The 21,571-nt window shown below is 35.9% G+C and overlaps 1 protein-coding gene and 2 long non-coding RNA genes across 7 annotated transcripts in view; 1 reads left to right on the forward strand and 2 right to left on the reverse strand.

Moving 5' to 3' along the window:
• Positions 1–21,571, forward strand: part of LOC116537746 — a 99,465-nt gene that overhangs the window by 54,506 nt on the left and 23,388 nt on the right. The window lies entirely within an intron of this gene.
• UBE3A (ubiquitin protein ligase E3A) overlaps positions 1–21,571 on the reverse strand; it is a 96,760-nt gene that overhangs the window by 2,052 nt on the left and 73,137 nt on the right. For all 5 annotated transcript variants that reach the window (XM_032260046.1, XM_032260049.1, XM_032260048.1 and 2 more), the window contains 6 exons: positions 18,491–18,635; positions 15,405–15,610; positions 14,595–14,759; positions 13,362–13,517; positions 13,188–13,261; positions 726–869 (listed from right to left, as the gene is read on the reverse strand). In XM_032260046.1, the coding sequence (XP_032115937.1) occupies positions 726–869; positions 13,188–13,261; positions 13,362–13,517; positions 14,595–14,759; positions 15,405–15,610; positions 18,491–18,635 (890 nt within the window). The remainder of the gene's footprint in view (positions 1–725; positions 870–13,187; positions 13,262–13,361; positions 13,518–14,594; positions 14,760–15,404; positions 15,611–18,490; positions 18,636–21,571) is intronic.
• Positions 2,206–9,155, reverse strand: LOC116537742. The gene is made up of 2 exons (XR_004263300.1): positions 5,100–9,155; positions 2,206–5,069 (listed from the first exon to the last, which is right to left on the reverse strand). It is a non-coding gene; the product is annotated as an uncharacterized LOC116537742 (long non-coding RNA).

Raw genomic sequence — 21,571 nt, forward strand, 5'->3', positions numbered from 1 at the left:
AACTGTACATTAATGCAAATCGTAAACGTTTTGTTGTGTAACTACCAAATATCAGTTTGTCTTTATCCTATAAATTACTCAAAGGTAGTGATGATGATGATGATAAGATGCTGCATCCATTGAGTTATTACTACATACCAGATACTGTTTTAGGCAATTAATTCTTACAGTTCATTTAAACTAAATCTTTCCACAACCAAACCACAGAGAGGACATTAGTAGCATTTTAGAGGTTAGGTTATTGGGAAGTTAAGCAACTTCCTCTAAGGTGGAGAAAATAATCAAACTGGTTTACAAGATTTTAAAGTGTGGGCTCTTAAATGCTTATTAGAGATACTGCTGGCAATATGATTATGAAAATGGTTTCATAACAGGATTCTAGCATAATCGAATAACAGTCTTCTAAGCCTCAATTTAACCATTCTAAATAGATTATCATATAATAAGCCTTTAAATTAACAAGCTGGGAATCAAAAAAGTGAATGAATCATACTAATTTGAAAAATTCCAAACCCATGTGAGCTCCATAATAATTTTTAACTAGGCCAATTTTTTAAAAGTTTCCTCACACAATGACAGCAAAATATTTTCTCAACTGTTTAATATGATCTGGAGATTTGTATATAAAATCACGGATGTGCTTAGAAGCTACAAAGACAGTTCATGCGTGTATGATGGGGAATGGAAGGTTTTCGGTGGATATATAGTTACAACTTGATAATTACCTTTCCGTGTCTGGGCCATTTTTGGCTATAATCATCTTTAATTTTCCTAGTCCTCCCACAGGTGCTCTGTCTGTGCCTGTGGTAAATTGCAAGAAGAGTCTTTTCTGTTCATCTGTAAATGAATGAACGATTTCCCAGAACTCCCTAATGAGAAGAGACACAATACTGGTTTCAGCTTGGCATTCATTATAACTGGTACTAATATGAACGTATGATTCAAACTAAAACTATATTAAGAGGCAACTTGGAAGTTAATATCAGGAACACTTCTGGTGACTGAATAATTTCCAAGCAAATTTTCCTTAAACAGTTCTGAATACATAAAAATTTAGGATTACAATAATATAGTAAAATATTAGTAATACAGTAGTAAAAAAATTGAGAAAACCCAAGTGTGTAACAACAGGAAGTGACTATGTAAACTATGTTATAATCACTGCATGTAGTCAGTAATGAACAAAAGATAAAATCCTATGAACTGAAAAAGACTGAAAGGAATATTGTGAAAAAACTCCAGGTGCCTTTGGGTATATGTTTTATTTATCCTTTCTCTTTTATTCTCCTGCTCTACTCATCCTTTAACTCAACTTTGGGAGGAAAAAGTGATACAGATTAAGTACAAAAGAAAAAAGAGCCTCCCGCCCCGCAAACCCACCCGGCCCCAAATCCAAACAACCACATACCTAATAGCAGTAATACAACAGTTCAATTTTTATATGAACTAGAATATTTTATCAAGTAACATGTGCTGTGTATGGAGGAGGAGAATTATTCTGACATTTCTGCCATATGCAGTTATTTTAAGAGAATGATTTATCCCTGTGGCATTCCTAAAATCTACGTAATAAAAGCCATGTTTTAATGACACTTAATGTTAGAGTTCTAAAATGTTTGAGTTCTAAAAAGCGAAATGTAAGCTCATGAAGTGCTATCTTGAAGTGTTTGAATAATCAGGCATCTATAAAACATATATACAGTAGTTCATAGCTAAATAATTTTAAGATTCAAAAACAGTATTTTCAGTTGGGTATAAATATAAAATGCATCTTAATATTTATATTTACAAAGTTCTTTCCAGAGCCAGGTGCAGTGGCTCACGCCTGTAATCCCAGCACTTTGTGGGGATCACCTCAGGTCAGGGGTTCAAGACCAGCCTGACAAACATGGTGAAACCCTGTCTCTACTAAAATACAAAAATTAGCTGGGTGTGGTGGCAGGTACCTGTCATCTCAGCTACTTGGGAGGCTGAGGCAGGAGAATCACTTGAACTCAGGAGGTGGAGGCTGCAATGAGCTGACGTCATGCCACTGCACTCCATCCTGGGAAACGAGCAAAACTCCACCCCACTTCCCCACCAAAAAAGAAAAAGAAAGTTCTTTCCAGAATGGTTAGCAGAGAATATCACACATCCCAAATCAGTAATTATATTTTTCTAGTTTTTGATATTCCAATATTCCAACATACTATTTTTATTACCAAAATGCTGGCATTTTTGTTGCTGCAACACCATTAATCTGAAATAAATTAAAACCTTTATTAGAATTCTTGGCTTTCTCCGGTCTCTTGCCACTTCTGTTCCCTGCCCCTCTATGAATCTACCAGTCAGCAAGAGAAAACAAAAAAGAAATACACAAGAACAGAAAACTGGACATGAAACTTGCAGGAGCATCTTCCCAGTTGAGGAGGAAAGGAATCAGACCCCAGTTCATGACATTCCTTTTGGGGTGGCTGGCAAGAAGAAACAAGTCTGCTATAGCAAGGAGCCCTCCAACAGAGCAGAAAAGCTGCCCTGCAGTGGGTGGTAACAAAGTCTCCTCACACTGCAGGAGGGCTCTGAAACTTAACTGAACCAGCTACACCTCAGGAGGCAGATCAAAGAGCACCACCGAAGAGTGGAGACAGACCCTGTAGGAAATGGCAGATGAGCAGTGACCAGTCTGGCTGTATCATTATGGAGCTGCTTTGGTCTTTTAAGCAAAACCTTTAAAAATTTTATACAATGAAAACAATTAGGGAACAAAATTCTTCTCTTCCTGTTAAGTGTTATATTAACATTTTGAATTAAATAAGAATGCATTCATTTAGAAAGCTGAAGAACAAATGAAGCTTCCAGGTTTCTACATAAAAGTGGTGGCTGTGTTGATCACATCCTACTCACATCTCTCAAAATCTATCCAGATCACAAAGGGGAGAAATAAAAACACCTATGACATATGTGTAGAGTAAAACCAGGAGACAGAGGAATAGATTCCAAATGTCACAGAAGTGGGGAATGAGCAGGGTCCAGCAGGAGCTACATGGAGAGTGGCGTGTACAGATTCATACTTATTAGGGATCACCCAGGAAGGCTGGACTCCCCACCACCTGCCGCTCAACAGAACATTGCAGAGGCCAGAGGGGACTGGCAACAGGGTGGTTAAAGGAAGGACTATAGAAAAGTACTTGGGTCCAGCAATGGCAGTCTCAGGAAGGCACCATGCATGAAAGGAAGGTGGTACCTTGGAAAGCTCAAGTGTCCCTTAAGGGTCATAAAGGGATGGAAGCACCTAATGAAAAAGAGTCTTAATCTAAATGGAGCTGAAAAATCAGAAAGTGGTGATTCTGCACTTACTAAAGCAACAGAAGACGGTTCCCTTCAACCAAGACTCCTAAAGCCATGCAAATTCCTCCCTGCTCCACCATGAGGTCTAGTAATGACAGGTCCAGAAAAAACTAACATCTATTATAGAAACAACAAACAAAAACAGGATTACAGAGTCCAAATAAATATATTATGGAGAAAGTCTGGCGAATGAGAAGGAAAACTTTCTGGAGGACGAAAGAAAGTACACCAGAAAAATTCAGTCATAAACAACGGGAAACCCATAACACCAAATTCCAACACAAAGGGAGAATGCAGCAGCAGGCAAAAAAGAGCACCAGTGATGAGAAATACAAATTCAGAGAGAAATGAGCACATCTGAAATAGAAATAAGAATACTAAAAAATAAGAAATATGCAAAGTAATAATTTTGGAAATAAAGGCTAATTTTATTATAAGGTAACCAAAGAAGCAGCAATATGACTAAAATTTCTACTGAGGATATAGAGTCTAGAAAATTAAAAACCAAGAAAATGAATAAAAGAAACATAACTAAAGAAATGCATATCAAAGCAGAATAACGAAAAAGATTAACAGCTAACTACATAAACATAAGGTTAAAAGACAAATGACAAACTGGGAAAAAATAGTTGCAAATTTACTGTAGTTAAAGGGCTAATCTCCTTAACATATAAAGTTTCTAAAAATAAAATGACCAACTGAGCAGCAAAATGAGCAAAAGACGTTATAAAACTATAAACAGCTCTTAAGTACAAGAAAAAATGCTCATCCTCATCCATAACTGAGGTAAACTCAAAAATTGTTAAGTACAGTAAAATATCATTTCCCAACTGGCAAATAAGTAAATATCCACATTTAACAACACATTCTGTTTGGAAAGTTTTAAGAAAAGAGCTACTGTTGTAAACTGCTGGGGGGAATGCAAAATGTTACTTTTCTGTGAAGGAGAATTTGGCAGGATCTTGCAAAATTATACATGCATCTACCATTTGTTGCAACAATCCTGCTTCTAATAGTTTCTCTTAATGATACCTTACATATGTAAGGAATAATGCCTGAACGTAAGAGGATTCACTGTGACATTAGTACTAATAGCAAAAGGTTAAAAATAGCCTCGATGCCCATCAATACTGTTAAGCTATGCTGCATCCACACAACGTGGCAGTATTCAGTCATACAAAACACAATGGAAAACGCCTGTGCGGTGATGTGGGTGATTCTCAGGATATACTAGAAAGATACTTTTCCTAGTTCCGTCCTGATGAAGCCTACAAGTACTAACATTCATAAAGCAAAGGCTAAATTTTGCATCTAAAATCTGACTCTTAAATGCCATTCTCCAACAATTCATTGGGAAAATAATTTATTCCAGGACTGAGAATAAATGTTCGAGATTAAGTAGAAATTTAAAAATCTAATAGGGTCTTTTTATTTTTATTTTTAAGACGGGGTTTCACCATGTTGGTCAGGCTGGTCTTGAACTCCCAACCTCAGGTGATCCGCCCGCCTTGGCCTCCAAAGTGCTTGGATTACAGGCGTGAGCCACCACGCCCAGCCCTCTAATAGGGACATTTTAAAAGCACACCAAGTCTACGCAATTTGAATCTCATTTAGAGTAATGACTGAGAAACGTATTAAATATAAAAACATTTATGAGTTCATAATATTCAAAAATGCAGGAAAAAACAACTGAAAAACAAAATTAAATTGTCACCATTAAAATTATTACATTAACTCCTAATCTTAACTCCTATTACATTAACTCCTAAGACTCTAAAAATCTTAAAATATATTTTAGGCCTTTTCAGTAGAACTTTTTCAAGGTAATCAAATGGCACCCACTGATGAGAAAAAAGAGTGCCAGGTATAGATGTTGGACAAACAGATGGAAAAATTTTCCCCCCAGACAGCCATTTTGCAATCCCCAATGAGATCATACATTCAGGTAATGATACTGATAAATACAAAAATCAGGTGAAGGGCAAGCTAACAGGTTCTGAGACGATGATGGCAGTGACATACAGTTGTTTTGTTTTTGCTTTTATTTCCTCCCAATCTCACCTACAAAAGGAGCAAACTAAATGGGAAAATCAAAGACCCAGAGACATTATCTACAACAAAACCATGAACCACTGCAAATAAGTGGACAGAAACAAAGTTCTGACAACTAACTACAAGAGCACATGGAAGGTAACTGCCTGGTGTCTTATAGCCCCGAGAACAGGAAAACCTTCAAACTGCCAACCCACTAGAAAGCAATAGCTTAAAGTTTTAAAAAGTTCTACAGGATCTAACCTGCAGATCATTACAAAGGGATCATGATGCGGTAAAGCTCTGGGCCCTTAAAACTCCTGAACGCTAAATCCCCTGTAAAACAAACCTTGTACCAAGGAGAAACTTCCAGGAATAACTTCCAAATGGAACAGATCAAACATAATAAAGAACAAAAAAAGTGCAAATATATGTGGGGAAGGAGGAAGTTTCAGAAAGAGCAAGGGCATATTTTTGACCATTTTACCAAAACACAGACTTCTCCCCTTCCCCAAAAACCAAGAAAAGTTATCTTAGCCCATCTCCCCCTCATGCCACTATGGGAAACTCATTTCACTCACAAAAAAAAAAAAAAAAATAAGCAACAAAACAGAGTCCAACAGTGTAATTATTAGAGAAAGAATATGTGCATGTACATGAGAATGATGTCCCTATAAAGTACACCAAACTATATGCAAATAGATAAAAACTGTACACAAATTTCAAATTGACCTAAAAAGAATTTTAAAAATAACAATTAGAAATGGGAAATTTCAGAATAAGGGTAACTGAAGACAAGACATGACACAACTAAGGAGTAATTAGAAATGCAAGGAAAAAAAATCACTTCAAATGCAAAGAAACTAAAACTAAACTAGAAGAAATAGAAAAGTGAATAAAGCAGAACAATAGTACCATAGACACTGAAGACAGAAGAAAAATCTTAAAAAAGAAATGAAGCTGTGCCTGAGACTCTCCTTGCTGCTCCAGAGACACAGTGCTGCTGAGCACTGGCAGGAGGAATCCTCCTATAATTAATTGGTCTGGCAGTGTTCACTTTTCCTGCAAGTGATCTACAGCCCAGGGGCACAGAGCGGGCGGGAGCACTGCCAGAAACACCAGGCATGGGAGAGCCTGCCACGAGAGGCACAAGGCTCAGGAAGCACTCTGGGGGTCCCTCTTCCCCCACCCAAACACACTCTGCGCAGATCAGCCTGGAGGAGCCCCCTCAAGCAGGACCACTAGGAACCAGTGTGAGCCCCAGCAGAGTAAGATAAAAGCAACAAACCAAAACAGCACCACAAAGGCTCTGAAAAATGGTCATTGGAACCACAGCCCACAAACATATGCTAGCACCTACATGCTAAACCTAAACAGGTTACCACTGAAGTAAAAAAAATTTTTAAAAGGACAGTCTCCTAATGTAATAACTAAAATGCCTGAGATACAATCCAAAAATTATCTGTCATACCAAGAACCAGGAAAATCACATGAAGGAAAGAAAATCAACGCCAACACTGGGATGAGTAAGATGTTGAAATTATCTGACAAGCATCTTAATGCAGCCATCATAGAAATGATTTGACAAGCAATTATAAGTTCTGCTGTTTCAAAAACGAAACAATAGAAAATCTCAGCAAAGAAACAGAAGTTATAAGGAAAGAAAAGCAAATGGAAATTATAGACCTAAAAAATACAATAAGCGAAAAATAATCATTAGATGGGCTCAACAGTAGAGTGAAGATGACAAAGGATAGAAATCTGAACAAAAGAGAGAAAGTAGAGTGAAAAATGAACTGTGCCTCAGGTACATGTGGAACAATAACAAATGATTCAACATTTGTATCTCCAGAGGCCTAGAATGGAGACAAGAATGACGCTGAAGGAACATCTGAAGAAATAATGGTTGAACAAATTTTCCATGTTTGGCAAAAGAGACAGACTTACAGCTTCGAGAAGCTGAGTGAACTCCAAAGAGCATAAATAAAACTATTCTTCAGGAATAAAGGGAAAATAAAGTCATTTTCAAAAGGAGAAAAATAAAAAGAATTTCTCATTAGCAGAGCTGCCTTTGAGAACTGGCTAATGGAAGTAATAAAAGATGGAATCTTGGAAAAAATAGTGGAAATAGCAGAAACATGGCTATATACAACAGAGGATCACTCTCTTCGTAAGTTCTGTAAGTCTACTGGATAACTGATACAAAAACTATAACAGCATTAATCCTCAGAACAATACTATTTAAAAGCGGGGAAAGAGACCTTAACAGAAAGCAAGGTTTCCACATCTCATTCCAGATGATGGTGTTGATGGCAGCGAATGGTGGTAAATCACATTATCTATAATGTGATTCCCACAATGACCATGAAAATGACTGTGAAAACAACTATAAAAAATACAGAAAAGGCCGGGCATGGTGGCTCACGCCTGTAATCCCAGCACTTGGGAGGCCAAGGCAGGCAGATCGTGAGGCCAGTAGTTTGAGACCAGCTTGGCCAATATGGAAGGATCCATATTGTTAAAATGTGAATTCCCCCCAAATTGACTTACCCCAATCAAAGCAACCCAAATCAAAATCTCTGCAGGCTTTGCCTCCTTTTTTTGTTTGTAGAAATTAACTGACTCTAATATTTATATACAAATAAAATAGTCAAAGCGACCTAATGAAAAAGTTGTGGGAATCACAGCATCTGATTTGAAGCTGCAGTAACCATTAACAGTGTGGTTTTGGCAAAAGGACAAAACAAATTAATAGAACAGAATGGAGAGTCCAGAAACAAGGATCACACGCAGATTGACTTTCAACCAAAGTGCAAAAGCAATTCAATGGGGAAAGGAAGTCTCTCTAACAAATAAGTAAAACGATTTAGAAAATCAATGACATCCACTGTCTAACAACATCATAAACATTTATTGGTAGTGGATCACAGATTTACACATAAAAGTTAAACCTGTATTTTACTATTGGAAGAAAACATACCTGTGGCTCTGGGCTAGGCAAAGATAGATATAAAAGGACATTAAAAAAACTATAAAAGAAAAAATAAAATAGACCTCAAAAAATTAATAATTTCTGCTCATCAGAAGATAAGAAAATGAAAAAGCCACAGACTTAGAGAAAATCATAAAATACATATCAGAAATGGGCCTTTTATATAGACTATACAGTATTCCCCACTTATCCATGGGGAATAAGTTCCAAGACCTCCCACAGATGTCTAAAATTGCAGATAGTCCTGAACCCTGTATATACTATGCATGATTTATTTTTCCTTCACAATTTCATGGACAAAAGATTCATTCTTACCATAGATTTTAGCAACTTCAACATATGATTTTTTAATTCTTTCCATATTAAGTCAGGAACTTTCACCTTTTCACTTAAAGGAAGCACTTTCCGGCTTCTCTGGCATACTTGAATTTCCATCACTGCTCTTGTGCTTTAGGGCCATTAAGTAAAATAAAGGTTAACTGAACACAAGCATTGATACTACAACAGTCGATCTGATAACCAATAGACTGAAAGTGGTGGGTAGTCTAGACAACGTGGATATACTGCAAAAAGGGATAATTAATGCCCTGGGTGGAGAGGTGGGAGATTTCACCATGTTATTCAGAATAGTGCATAATTTAAAACTCAGGAGTTGCTGGCTGGGTGCGGTGGCTCACGCTTGCAGTCCCAGAGTTCTGGAAGGCTAAGGTAGAAGAAATGCTAGAGGCCAGGGGTTTGAGACCACCCTGGATAACACAGTGACACTGTTTGTTTCTACCAAAAAACCCAAACAAAACAAAAACTAAAAATTAGCTAGGGATGTTGACGTACACCTGTAGCACCAGCTACTCAGAAGGCTGAGATAAGATCGCATGAGCCCAGGAGTTTGAATTTATAATAAGCTGCAGTCATGCTACTGCATTCCAGCGAGACTTTGTCTCTTAAAAAAGCCAAGCAAATGAACAAGAAAGCAACCCACTCCCCCCCCCCCCCCCCCCCCCCCCCCATACATCAAAAACCCTAAGTTATTCAAGGAATTTTCCACTTAATGTTTTTGGACCACTGCTGACCAAAGATAATTGAAACCAAAAAAAGCGAAACTAAGGATAAGGCAAATTCCTGTATTTTACAGAAAATATCTGTAGTCAAAAGAAATATAAAAATGAGGAAAAGATACTTTTAGTTAAATATGTACCTACTAGATGCCTTGGAAACTCTACTCCTACATGTTTGCCCAAGAGAAATAAAACATTTCCACAATAAGACTGTATACAGCTTTATTCACAACAGCTCCAAACTGGAAACAACCCAGCTGTCCACCAACAGGTAAAAAGCAAATTCTGCATATTCACATAATGCAACACTACTCTATAATTTTTAAAAAGGCACAATAAATCAACGCAATAACATGGATGAATCTTGAACATGTTTTGTTAACCTAAAGAGTCTAGATGTAGTACAAGTATATATGATTCCATTCATAAGAAATTCAAGAGCAGACAAAAGTAATCTATAGTGACAGCAATTACAACAGTTATCGTCTGTTCTAATGGGGTATGGAGATTCAGTGGAAGGGAAAATATGGGAAATCTGTGTTAATGAACATAGCCTATACCTTGACTGAAATATGGCTGCATAAATGTAATTTTTTAAAACTAACCCACTTAAGCCCTGGGTATTTCACTGTATTCACATTTTACCCCACACAACATAGACACCACCATTATTACCACCACACTGATAACATTTAGAGAGCAGTGAGGGAATCACATTATTTGAAAATGAGTAATGGGTAATAATTAAGCACTATCTTATCTGATATGTGCATATTTATATACATGTGTACAGATCATATATGTGGATCTGTAATTTGGGTAGTCACAGAGTTTTTCTTCAAAAGTATTACAGGTAATGAAGGAGGAATAAAGAATTCGAATATCACAATTTTGCAAAACTTTATGAATTAGCAAATCTAGGCAATCAGAATCCATGATAAAAATTAGCAGAAAAGACAAAGCGAATGAGACTAAATTACCCCTACAAACCAATATCTATGAGGTATTTGGGAAGGAAATAAACTCTGAATCTTTTTCTTTTTGTTGAGATAGAGTATCACTCGTGTCCCAGCTGGAGTGCAGTGGTACAATCTAGGCTCACTGCTATCTCCACTTCCCAGGGTCAAGAGATTCTCTGGGATTACAAGTGCCTGCCACCACATCCAGCTAATTTTTGTGTTTTTCAGTAGAGACGGGGTTTTACCATGTTGGCCAGGCTGGTTTCAAACTGCTGGCTTCAAGTCATCTGCCCGCCTCGGCCTTTTTTGCATGTCTTTTTTCAGTTGCTGAAAAAGCTCTCCCTGATTTTATTTCTTGTTGACTTCCTAGAAACATCTTTCCAAATGTCCCTCTCCGTGTCACTTTTTCAAAGTTAGGAGCAGGGACTGCAAGTTTTTTTGACTGGTAATTTTTGTTTCAAAGGTTTGATTCAGATTCAGAGTTGATTTTGCCAGGCATGGTGGCTCAAACCATAATCTTGGCACTTTAGAAGACTGAGGAGTTTGAGACCAGCCTAGCCAACGTGGCAAAACCCCATTTCTATTAAAAATAGAAAAATTAGCCAGGCGTACTGGTGCGCACCTGTATTTCCAGCTACTCAGGAGGCTGAGGCAGGAGAACGACTTGAACCCGGGAAGCAGAGGCTACAGTGAGCCCAGACCGCGCCACTGCACTCCAGCCTGAGTGACAGAGCAAGACTCAATTTAAAAAAAAAAAAAAAAAAAAAAAAAAAATTAACAGAATCTTATTTCTAGTGGTTTACATATTAAATATGTTGTTAATTTTTAGCTGAAATATATTAGACTCACGGTTTTTATTTTTATGAATTCTGCATACAATAAATACTAACCAAAATACCTACACAGGCACAGTACTGCCAGTTCAGTTTCAGACCATAGCAAATAAGGTGACGATGGCAGTTAAGTGAGTCATACAAATTTTTTTGTTTCCCTGTGCATATAAAAGTTACGTTTACACTATACTTTGGTCAAGTGTGTAATGGTATTATGTCTAAATATTAATACTGTCTTAATTTAAAATCATTGCTAAAAATGCTAATGAATTGAGCATATTTGTTGGAAAATGGTGCTGACAGACCTGCTTGATGCAGCGTTGCCAGCAAAAAAAATCAGTATCTGCAGAGCACAGTAAAGTGAGATGCCCGTATTGTCCTTTTTCCCCTGTTATTAAAAGCATTAAGTCTTCAACTATCTACTTGTAGACTGTTTAATGAATTAATATTTTCATATTTATATTCAGAAAATAAGCTGAATTTAGTAAGAAAAGGTTTAGAATATCATCAGCTACTCTGTCATTTTTCACATAACACTAGTTTGCCCTTCAAACCATACATTTAAAAATGATCTTAAGATACATACCAAGTATGGATTATGTTGTTATAAAAAGCTAGAAATAAAATTAAAACCTTAATTTCAAAGATAATTTCTCTTACCCTTCAGAGATCATTTGACTTTTTTCATAACTATTAGAAATTGTATGTGATAAATCATATTACAGAGATATTGCTGTTATATTCTTTGTGACTAACAAGTAGGGTTTTCCCATCACCATGTTATTCCAACCCTTTAATGAACCACCTTTTAAACTCTGAATAGATAGCAGCACAGAAGTTGCTAAGAGTAAATAACATTCACCACTGCTGCCAGAATGACCAAAGGTGCACCAAAATGAAGAAATACTGGTAACTTCCCACAAACCAGGATGAAGAACCTTATAAAACAACAGAACAGATGAATATAATGTAACATACAGCCATCCCTTGGTATACGTGACAGGGATCGGTTGCGGGACCGCCTGTGTATATGAAAATCCACGCATACTCAAGTTCCACAGTTGCCCCTGCAGAACTGGCATACATAGAAATCAGCCCCCTGTATATACAGACTCCCACTATTACTGGATCTGCCAGTAGTTGAGAAAAAAACCCTGCATGTTAGGGGAACCATGAAGTTCACAGCTGTGTTGTTCAAGGGTCAACTAATATAAAAATAATGTTTATTGCTAGATAACTGATATTCATTCTAGTGTTTATATACTTGAGTCTTAGAGCAATAATAACCTTTGGAGACAACTTCCAGGAAGGTACCTGTTTTGCATGCCTTCTCACTGCAGTCCACCAGTGGGAGCCAAAAGTGTATCTTTGTCTCTTGACCCAATCTCAGCAGGGGATGGGGAAGCATATGTCTTCCAGAATTGGATGGCAGAGTACACAGAAGTAGACAGTACAGTAGTAAGGGCATTTACTTAAAAGCAGATAGAACTGGGAACCTCCACATCTTTCTGTGGGAATTCAGGGTTCAGTTTCTTAAGGTGTAAAATGGAAATACTAATATGTACCTGGACATATTATCTTAAGAATTAATTGAAAGACCGTACCATTTCACTCAAAAAGTGCTTGATCCTGAGTAGCCATGTAACAGTTCACAAATGTAGAATTCAAAAGAAAGGAAAAATATGCAGAAGTGGCGGCCTTATTTTAATTATCTTATCAGCAGTAAGAATACTCTAACCAGTATCACAAGGAACATTAGATAATCTATACCCCAAATGCAGGAGAAAACATGAGACTTACATATAAGAACACTTCATCACAAGATTAACTCTGAAAACTGGTGATTATATTACAAAAACAAATCTAAGTATATAGATGAGAATTTGTGAGTTTGCTTATTTGGGAATTAGTACCTAGAGATAAAGGTCTGAAGCAAAATCACACACCCCTTTAATGAATCAAATCTTCTTTGAAGAATTAAGTACCTCACCTAATCAGAACTGAATCCCTGGTATAGCCACCGTCATATTCTGTAGTTTCTTCTAGTGCCTGGAAATCTAGATTCTGCAAATTCAAGAAAATATGTCTTAGTATCTCCTATACTGCTGTATCATTACAAACAATAAATCCATCCATTACTTTTTGCAGACACCTGCTTTCTTACCCGGCTTCCACATATAAGCAATTCAATTTCTTCTGGTCTGAATAAGTACTTTAAGGGAGATTCATTGGTCACCATATGAAAACCTCTCCGAAAAGCCTTGAACTGTTTTTCTACTGATTTATTGAGAATGTAGTCAGAATAAAGATTGACAAATTCCTGTAGGAAACATTAATCACAAGAACTTCTTATAATATGCTATGCAAACAAAACACAAGTTATTGGGCTGCATAGCTTTTTAATTTTTCCAAGAAAAAAAATTCAAGAATATTTTTAAAAATTCAATTTTACACCTACAAAGAAAACTACTACTAATAATTTCACAACTCTCTGTTATAGCCAATATTAAGCTATGAAAAGGCCACATACATAAAACTGTCATATATGATATAAATATCAATTTTGATACTGTATTAAACACAACGAAATATAAATGCTGGAGATGCATACAACTTTTTAGGTTCCCTCAACGAGGTATGCTAACAGAAACATTTAAACCGTGTATCCATCTATTTATAAATGCCAACATTTTAAGAGAGTACAATGTATTTGATTTGAGCAAATCAGAAAGTCCCATGTTTTCTAGCACAGAATATTTGGTAAGCTGCCTACTATATCCAGTTAGCAAAAATATTGAAGTGTTGACTCACACAAACTACTGTATCAAATCATAAAAGGAAAATGTGCTTTGTACCCTTAGTGTGTATAATATTTAATCAAAAAATATCAATAGAAACATGTTTCTTAAAGGTATACTGTATCTCTGTCATAATTTTTTCCTGTTATGGGTTATTCCCATTCCAGACGAACACATTTTAGTCAAAAGAAACCCACATCTGATGTAAAAAATCCTTTTCAGAAATGTCTTTATATCACAAAGAGGATACACGTGTAAATTAGGTGTAATTTTTGTCAGTGACGAGGTTCCTGCTTACAGCTTCCTACGGAAAATACCCTGCCTCTTGCTTTATCCTCCAGCCACACGCAGCTATGAACTACCTCCTACGTCATGTCCTCTTTCTCTAAAACGGGGTTAGTGCCCAACGGTGTGCTTTCACACCAACTTACACCTAAGATTTAGAAAACGGGACTCTGGCATTTACATAAACTTGCTTACTGGATTTCCTGTGTTTTTTTGTACAGACTATAGTAGATACTTCTTTAAAAATTATAAGCATACATGCTTTGAAACTGTTAATGAAGAGACAAAAAATGATGACACAAAACATTTATTACCTTCCTGTTTTCATTTGTAATTGGAATTTTATCACCATTTTCCTTTAGATCATACATCATTGGATTACCAAAAAGATCTGTTTGTGATATCTGGAAAGTGATCATCATGTCATCTTCCACATTCCCTTCATACTCCAATAAATCTTTTAAACTCTGATATAGAACCTAGCAACCAGAAATGGTAAATTGAGGCCACTATAGAACTATAAAATACAACAAATAAATTATATCACCCTTCTTTTTTAAAAGACAATAAAAACAAAAACATTATCAATGAAAATTGTAAAAAGGACAGCTAGTATCCCTCCAGTCCCCCAAATAGTTTCCAACCTACAAAAGAAAAACTGGCAGTCACTGTTATGGCCCATTCTCTGCTAAAAAACCCACACCACCAATTTAGCAATAGATTTCACACTGTGCTCTATGAGAAATTCTGTAGTGTCTCAAGGTGGGGCTGGGGAAGGTGGGGGCAGGCATGCTAGTGGTAGCTACCAAGCCCCTTAGCCAGGGCTGCTCTGTTTACCTGTTCATCTCATAAGATTTCACTAAAATAAAAACAAAATGTTTAGAAACATTTCTCTATGGAATCAGTCTTAAAAAGCTTCGCGCTGACAGCAATATATAAACATTTCCCCCTTTGAGTTTTTAAGTGTTCATGGTACTTCGGTCAGATTAAAACATTTTTATCTTACGGATAAAAGTATCAATAAAGATTCTAAATGAAAACTTTTAAAATTTTAATATAAATTAAATTGTATATTTGCATTTAAATTAAATCAAAGAGACTGAATTAAAAAAATGACAACTTACTGGGTGAGAGTCTCCCAAGTCACGAAAAGTTCCTTTTTTCCCCATTAGCTTCCTGTAGACAACCATGGGAAAATGTACATCCAGTATACAGTTATTGTAAATAGCCAGACCCAGTACTATGCCAATCAGAGTAAACTGACCCTCAGTTTCAAAAGAAGATGGATTAAACCAAAACAATTTTGTAGATTCATCGTATGTGAACATACCTGTAAGAAATGATTTTTAAAAATACATTACTTTTGTATTTTATTAAGAACTGATGAATACAAATATAAATTTAATTACACATATAAAACATTAAAAAATATATGTAATTATGCATACATTGATTTTTATTAGCACTTGAGAAAACACTGTCCACATATATGTTATAAATTGTGGTGAATGTGGTATGTAATTTTATGAAGCCAAAGAAAGTCCTAAGTAATCTGATGGCATTGAGTAGAAGAACATATTCATTAAATTCAACATTTCTGATTTTTTACTAACACACAAGAAAAGCTATATTCATACTTTACCCATAGCGAAAAAATAAACATTAAAAAAACCCAAAGGCTATATTTTGAAAGTGTTTCATTTATAAAAATATATTTGTATCACGTGTACTATTTTTAAAAAACAATTTTTAATCACAGTAAGGAAAGGTTTGTTTTTTCAAAATTAGATAATGCTGCCATGAAATTTTTCTAGCATTTTCCTAACAAAATCAGATGATCTGAAGTACATAAACTTGGATTAATCTGATAAACTTAGATCAACAAAGCTATTTAACACCTATGTTGTGGGCCAATATGTAAAACAAAAGTCGTTTCAATTTCACATGGTCTTCACTATGCAAACCCCAATCGTGGAGACCTTTTTTATATCACTCATTGGAAAACTGGGGTGGGGTGTGGTAGTTCACGCCTGTAATCTCAGCACTTTGGGGAGGCCGACACAAGCAGATCACCTGAGCTCAGGAGTCCAAGACCAGCCTGGGCAAGATGGCAAAACCCCATCTCTACAGAAAACACAAAAATTAGCTGGGTGTGGTAGCATACACCCGTAGTCCCAGCTACTTGAGAGGCTGATGCATGAGGATGGCTTGAGTCTTGACCCAGGAGGTGGAGGCTGCAGTGAGCCAAGATAGAGCCATTACACTCCAGCCTGGGCATCAGAGAGCCCGATGCTGTCTCCCTCCACCAAAAAATAAAAAAACCAAAGATTCCAATTTTTAAAAAAAATCTACCTGAATATTACTAAGAATTGATTTCCTCCCTTTTAAATGACTAAGGAAAAAAATTTTTTAATTGAATTTAGAATTTTTTCATTTTACTAAATGTTGCTTAGCTGCACTGTGAAACTGAATGAAAACATCTTAAGAATTAAGTCTGAAAAAAATCTGTAATTTCCAATAGAAAAGTAGAGCTTAGAAATTAGAAATCAAATTATATAGCATTTAAGTATTTTAACCGTAGTTTATAAAAGGACCCTTAAAATGTCTCCTTGATCACTAGGAGCATGAATTAAGCTTAAGACATTTTCTGAATGCAAAATGATTTGAAAATCAATTCATGTTTGAGTTTTGTGGTTTCTATCTAAACATTTTTTAGAGACCAAGTTACAACATCCATGGAAATACTTTTAGTTATAAGTATGGTATTAACAGGGTCAAGAACAGTTGACAAGTAATACAATTAATTAATAAATTTGTTCAAGCTAGCAATGGTGTGTTTAAAAAAAAAAACTTGATAAAATGTCACAAATGCACGTCCTTGGTCTCAAGAACAAGAAACTATAAATTAATCAGAATATAACTTTGAAGTTCCATTTGAGGCACATTTTCTCACATTTCAGGGAAAAAGGGACCATAAAGAATGCCTCCAGTAAAACATTATTTTTGATACTTTTACTGCCATCACTTCAGTTACCTTACTGGAACTGCTTAATCTATGTTTTTTCTTACAAGTATTTCTGCATATAATGCAAGTATACTTTAGAGCTAATGTTTAATATTTCTAGATACATGAAAAGCTAGAGCTAAGGTTTATCAAATTTAAGAGCCTTATGAAGTTCATAATTTTCTATCTCAAAAAGGGCATGGTCTTAGGTATGTCTGATTTACTTTGAACAAACTACACACAAGTTAATAACAAAACACTAGCTAGAGTGTAGATAAGGGGTGTGTGTATGTGTGTGTGTGATTAAGAACAGTAACAGAAAGGTCAACTCAATTAGAATGAACAGGCTATAACAGCTCAAACTGCAAAGCTGAAGGGAAATGACACACATTCTATGCACACTCCTCACAATTCTGATGGTACCTTCAGTGGAAACCTTTTCCTATAATTGTCATGTACTCAATTTTAAATGTAAGCAAGCTCAGTCACTAAATGGTTGTATTTACAATAGAAACTGAACCAGTTCAGAATTATGCAGTTAAGTAGACGACCCGAAAGACTGCATCTTTTCCCTGTTCTACTTTATCACAAAAGGGAAAAAATTAAAATTCTGATCCTTCACTTTCAAATTAACATCCCATCAGCCTTTATCAAACTGTTCAATAACTCTTCTGGGAGACAAAAAGGTTTCTCAAGTTCAAAAAGTTTGGGGGAAACATTACCTACATTAAGCCCCAAGAAATCTTATAGCAAATAAATCTAATTAATGGGATATCAGCTAGTGTTTTCTGAAGTTTGGGCATGACATAATTGTGAAACAGTCTCTCAATATTCTTCTAACCATTGTTCTTTGAAACTCACAGGTCAGGAAAACCATGAGTATGATGATGGTTTTAGATAACAAAAAGCAAAGAAATCCCTTCAAGTGTTCCAATGTACCACTCTAAAGTGCTTTTCAATTCAATTTACCAAAGAGATAATTTCCTTCATTAGAATATATGACTAAGAAATAGAGGTACTTGAATAAATTAGTGATACAAATCAGTTCTTAAAACCTACAAATTCTATCATGATATGTGATTCCAAGTAATCCGTACCAAATCCTTCTTTAGCAGCTCTTCATGGCTGAGAATATTTATAAACCAAGATAAATAAGTAATTCAAAAAGACAATATGACACCATAATCACATTACTAAAGTATTTACCAATATCTGGATTGAAGATTTCCTCCACAACCAGCTGAAAAAATTCTTTGGAAACACCTCCCTCATCAACTCCTTGTTCTCCTTCAAATTCCACATACAACTGCTTCTTCAAGTCTGCAGGATTTTCCATAGCGATCATCTCTAGCTAGTGATTGAAAAGGTAAACATGAACAGAAGATGATTGCTAGTATCAGGAAAAAAGCAAAATAAAAACAAGGAGTAGGGTTATGACACAAATACAAATTTTTGACTTTTTATACGTAAATAGAAACAGAAAGCAAACTGATAAATAGCCAGTGAAGACAAAGATTCAGTCTTAAAGATAATGAAAAAATAAGACACAAAAGATACCAGCATAGTAAAAAGCATACTTTCTAACTTTACTGATTTGTTATGAAATTAACATACAGTTAATTAAGATTTTATTACTTGTATGTAACAAGTCTGATTACACAGGACATGGAAAAGCAGCTAAACCATTTCAGCAAAAACAATGGAGTACAGAGGTCTGACCTCAAAATTGTTCAATACTATTCCTTTATTAGAATTGAAACTCAAGAATTAAGTCTTAATATCTACTAAGTCAAAAGTAAAATATTTCAATTAAGAAAAGTACATTGGGGCCGGGCGCGGTGGCTCAAGCCTGTAATCCCAGCACTTTGGGAGGCTGAGGCGGGTGGATCACGAGGTCAAGAGATCGAGACCATCCTGGTCAACATGGTGAAACCCCGTCTCTACTAAAAATACAAAAAATTAGCTGGGCATGGTGGCGCGTGCCTGTAATCCCAGCTACTCAGGAGGCTGAGGCAGGAGAATTGCCTGAACCCAGGAGGTGGAGGTTGCGGTGAGCCGAGATCGTGTCATTGCACTCCAGCCTGGGTAACATGAGTGAAACTCCGTCTCAAAAAAAAAAAAAAAAAAAAAAAAAAAAAAAAAAAAAAAGTACATTGAATAGTAAAGCAGGTCATGGTCTCTCACAATAGCAATTAGTATAAATGATCACCTTTTAATGGATTAGAGCCCATCTTATATACACAGTTCCTTGAAAGCAGGTGAGACATAACCTTACTCATGTCCTTACTCTTATTAAATTGTAAGTTGTCAAACTTTAGTGTCTGGCATTTTCTCATCTATAAATCTTTTACCAAATATTCTTGTGCACCTATAGAATTATGAATATAAATTATTAACCTTGGTCATTTAGACTAATCATAAAATCAACACTAGATTGTAATATGAACTGTTTATACTGTAATTTGTTTGTTTTACTTTATGTATCTGAAATTCACTAACAGTATGACTGTATCCATCCAGTACATGGATACATGTATCCAGTATCAGTCACATCCCCTAACTTGTCTTCAAGCATCTGCTGGCTGATTAAAACAATTTAACCTTGGAGTTCAGGTTATTCCAACTATTCCAAACATAATTTTAAAAATGGTTTTGAGCAATGCAATCATCAGTGAAACAACTGTCTTATAGTGCTATAGTAATTAAGGTAGTAATACTCATTTGGACAATCTAGTTTGTCTATAAAAAACAAAATCTCATAATTAGGTCAGGTTGCCCTAGAGCATTATTTTTCAAACTTGTCACCTGCAACTCATTAGTGGGTAGTCTAATCCATTTAGTTGTTTGCAGTCAGCAATGGGAAAATCAGAATGTATTCCACATAGCAATGGAACCTACTGCTCATGAAAACGTTTGTTTCAATTAGATGTTCGGATGGATATGCATGTACTGGGATGCTATGTAAAATATTAGGGGTTGCAGTCAAAGAGTCTGACAAAACCAGCTGAAAATATCTTCAACTTCAGGGTCCTATTCTGTGAATTTAGTCTTTAGTTTTAAATAATGTCTGTTCTTGTTCAACACCGATCTCTAATATTTACAAAACCATTTTTAGGCCAAGTTATGTTAAGACAATTTACTTTGAGACTGTGTTTTGTTGTGGAAAGATCAAGTCAATCAGAATATACCTTATTCCCAATGCCCACTTACCATAAACTTTTAACCTTTAAACTTTTGCAAGCAATTCAATTAAGCCTCAGTTTCCTCAACATACTATAAGTTGTGAAGGCTTATTAAGAATCTATGAGAAAGAGTTCTATAGAGCAGGCAATATTAAGAAGATAAACACATCATACTGTTACCTTTTAAAACAATTTTGCTTTTTGAACAAAAGATTTGCAATTTTGTGTCCCCAAAAGAACTTGACATAGACTAGTTCCAAGATCAAGAGTCAAACAAATGTAGACTTGAAAATAACCTTGGGAAGAAAAACAGTTCCAGCTGGAAACCTGTTTCAAGCTACAGAGCATACAGAATTCTGAGGACTAAAATTAGAATTTGCATTTTAGCTCAAATGTGGGACCAGGCCAACATTCCATATTGCCATATAATCCATTCTGAGTTTCCTTATGCCAGTTCCCAACTGGCTAGGTGTTAAAGATGTAAGTCATTGTTTATATTTACCTTTACATCCGAAGGTATACTTGCTTTTTATCAAATATAATGTATTCCAAAGTGGGGGGGGAAAAAAAGATGATCTGATATTTAGACTATGCATTCTATAGCTTTTCCCTATTAACATTCATCGATGAGAGCTGACTCATTATCAGTATAATACCTTTTAAATCTGTCACAATCAGAATGTGTAAGTAAAAAAATTTTTGAGAAGTAGTTGGGAACTGAGTTCTGTAGGCAAAAATTTTGTTATTACCTATTTTTAGATTACCATTCTGGTACACGTAAGTGATTTAGTAAAATACTGTATCACTTAAGAATAAAGGCTGGGCACCATAGCTCACACCTGTAATCCCACCACTTTGGGAGGCCAAGCCAGGCAGATCACCTAAGCCTAGCGGTTTGAGACCAGCCTGGGCAACATGGCAAAAACCCATTCTACAAAAACTAAAAAAAAAAAAAACAAAAAAAAAACGGGGGGGGCGTGGCATGTGCCTGTTGTCCCAGCTATTTGGGAGGCTGAGGTGGGAGATCAAGGCTCCAGTGGGCTGAGATCACGCCACTGCACTCCAGCCTGGGAGACAGAGTAAGATCCTGTCTCTAAAAAATAAA

The sequence above is a fragment of the Sapajus apella genome, unplaced genomic scaffold, assembly GCF_009761245.1.
Source record: "Sapajus apella isolate SASKATOON/1434 unplaced genomic scaffold, GSC_monkey_1.0 scaffold113, whole genome shotgun sequence".
Taxonomy (NCBI): domain Eukaryota; kingdom Metazoa; phylum Chordata; class Mammalia; order Primates; family Cebidae; genus Sapajus; species Sapajus apella.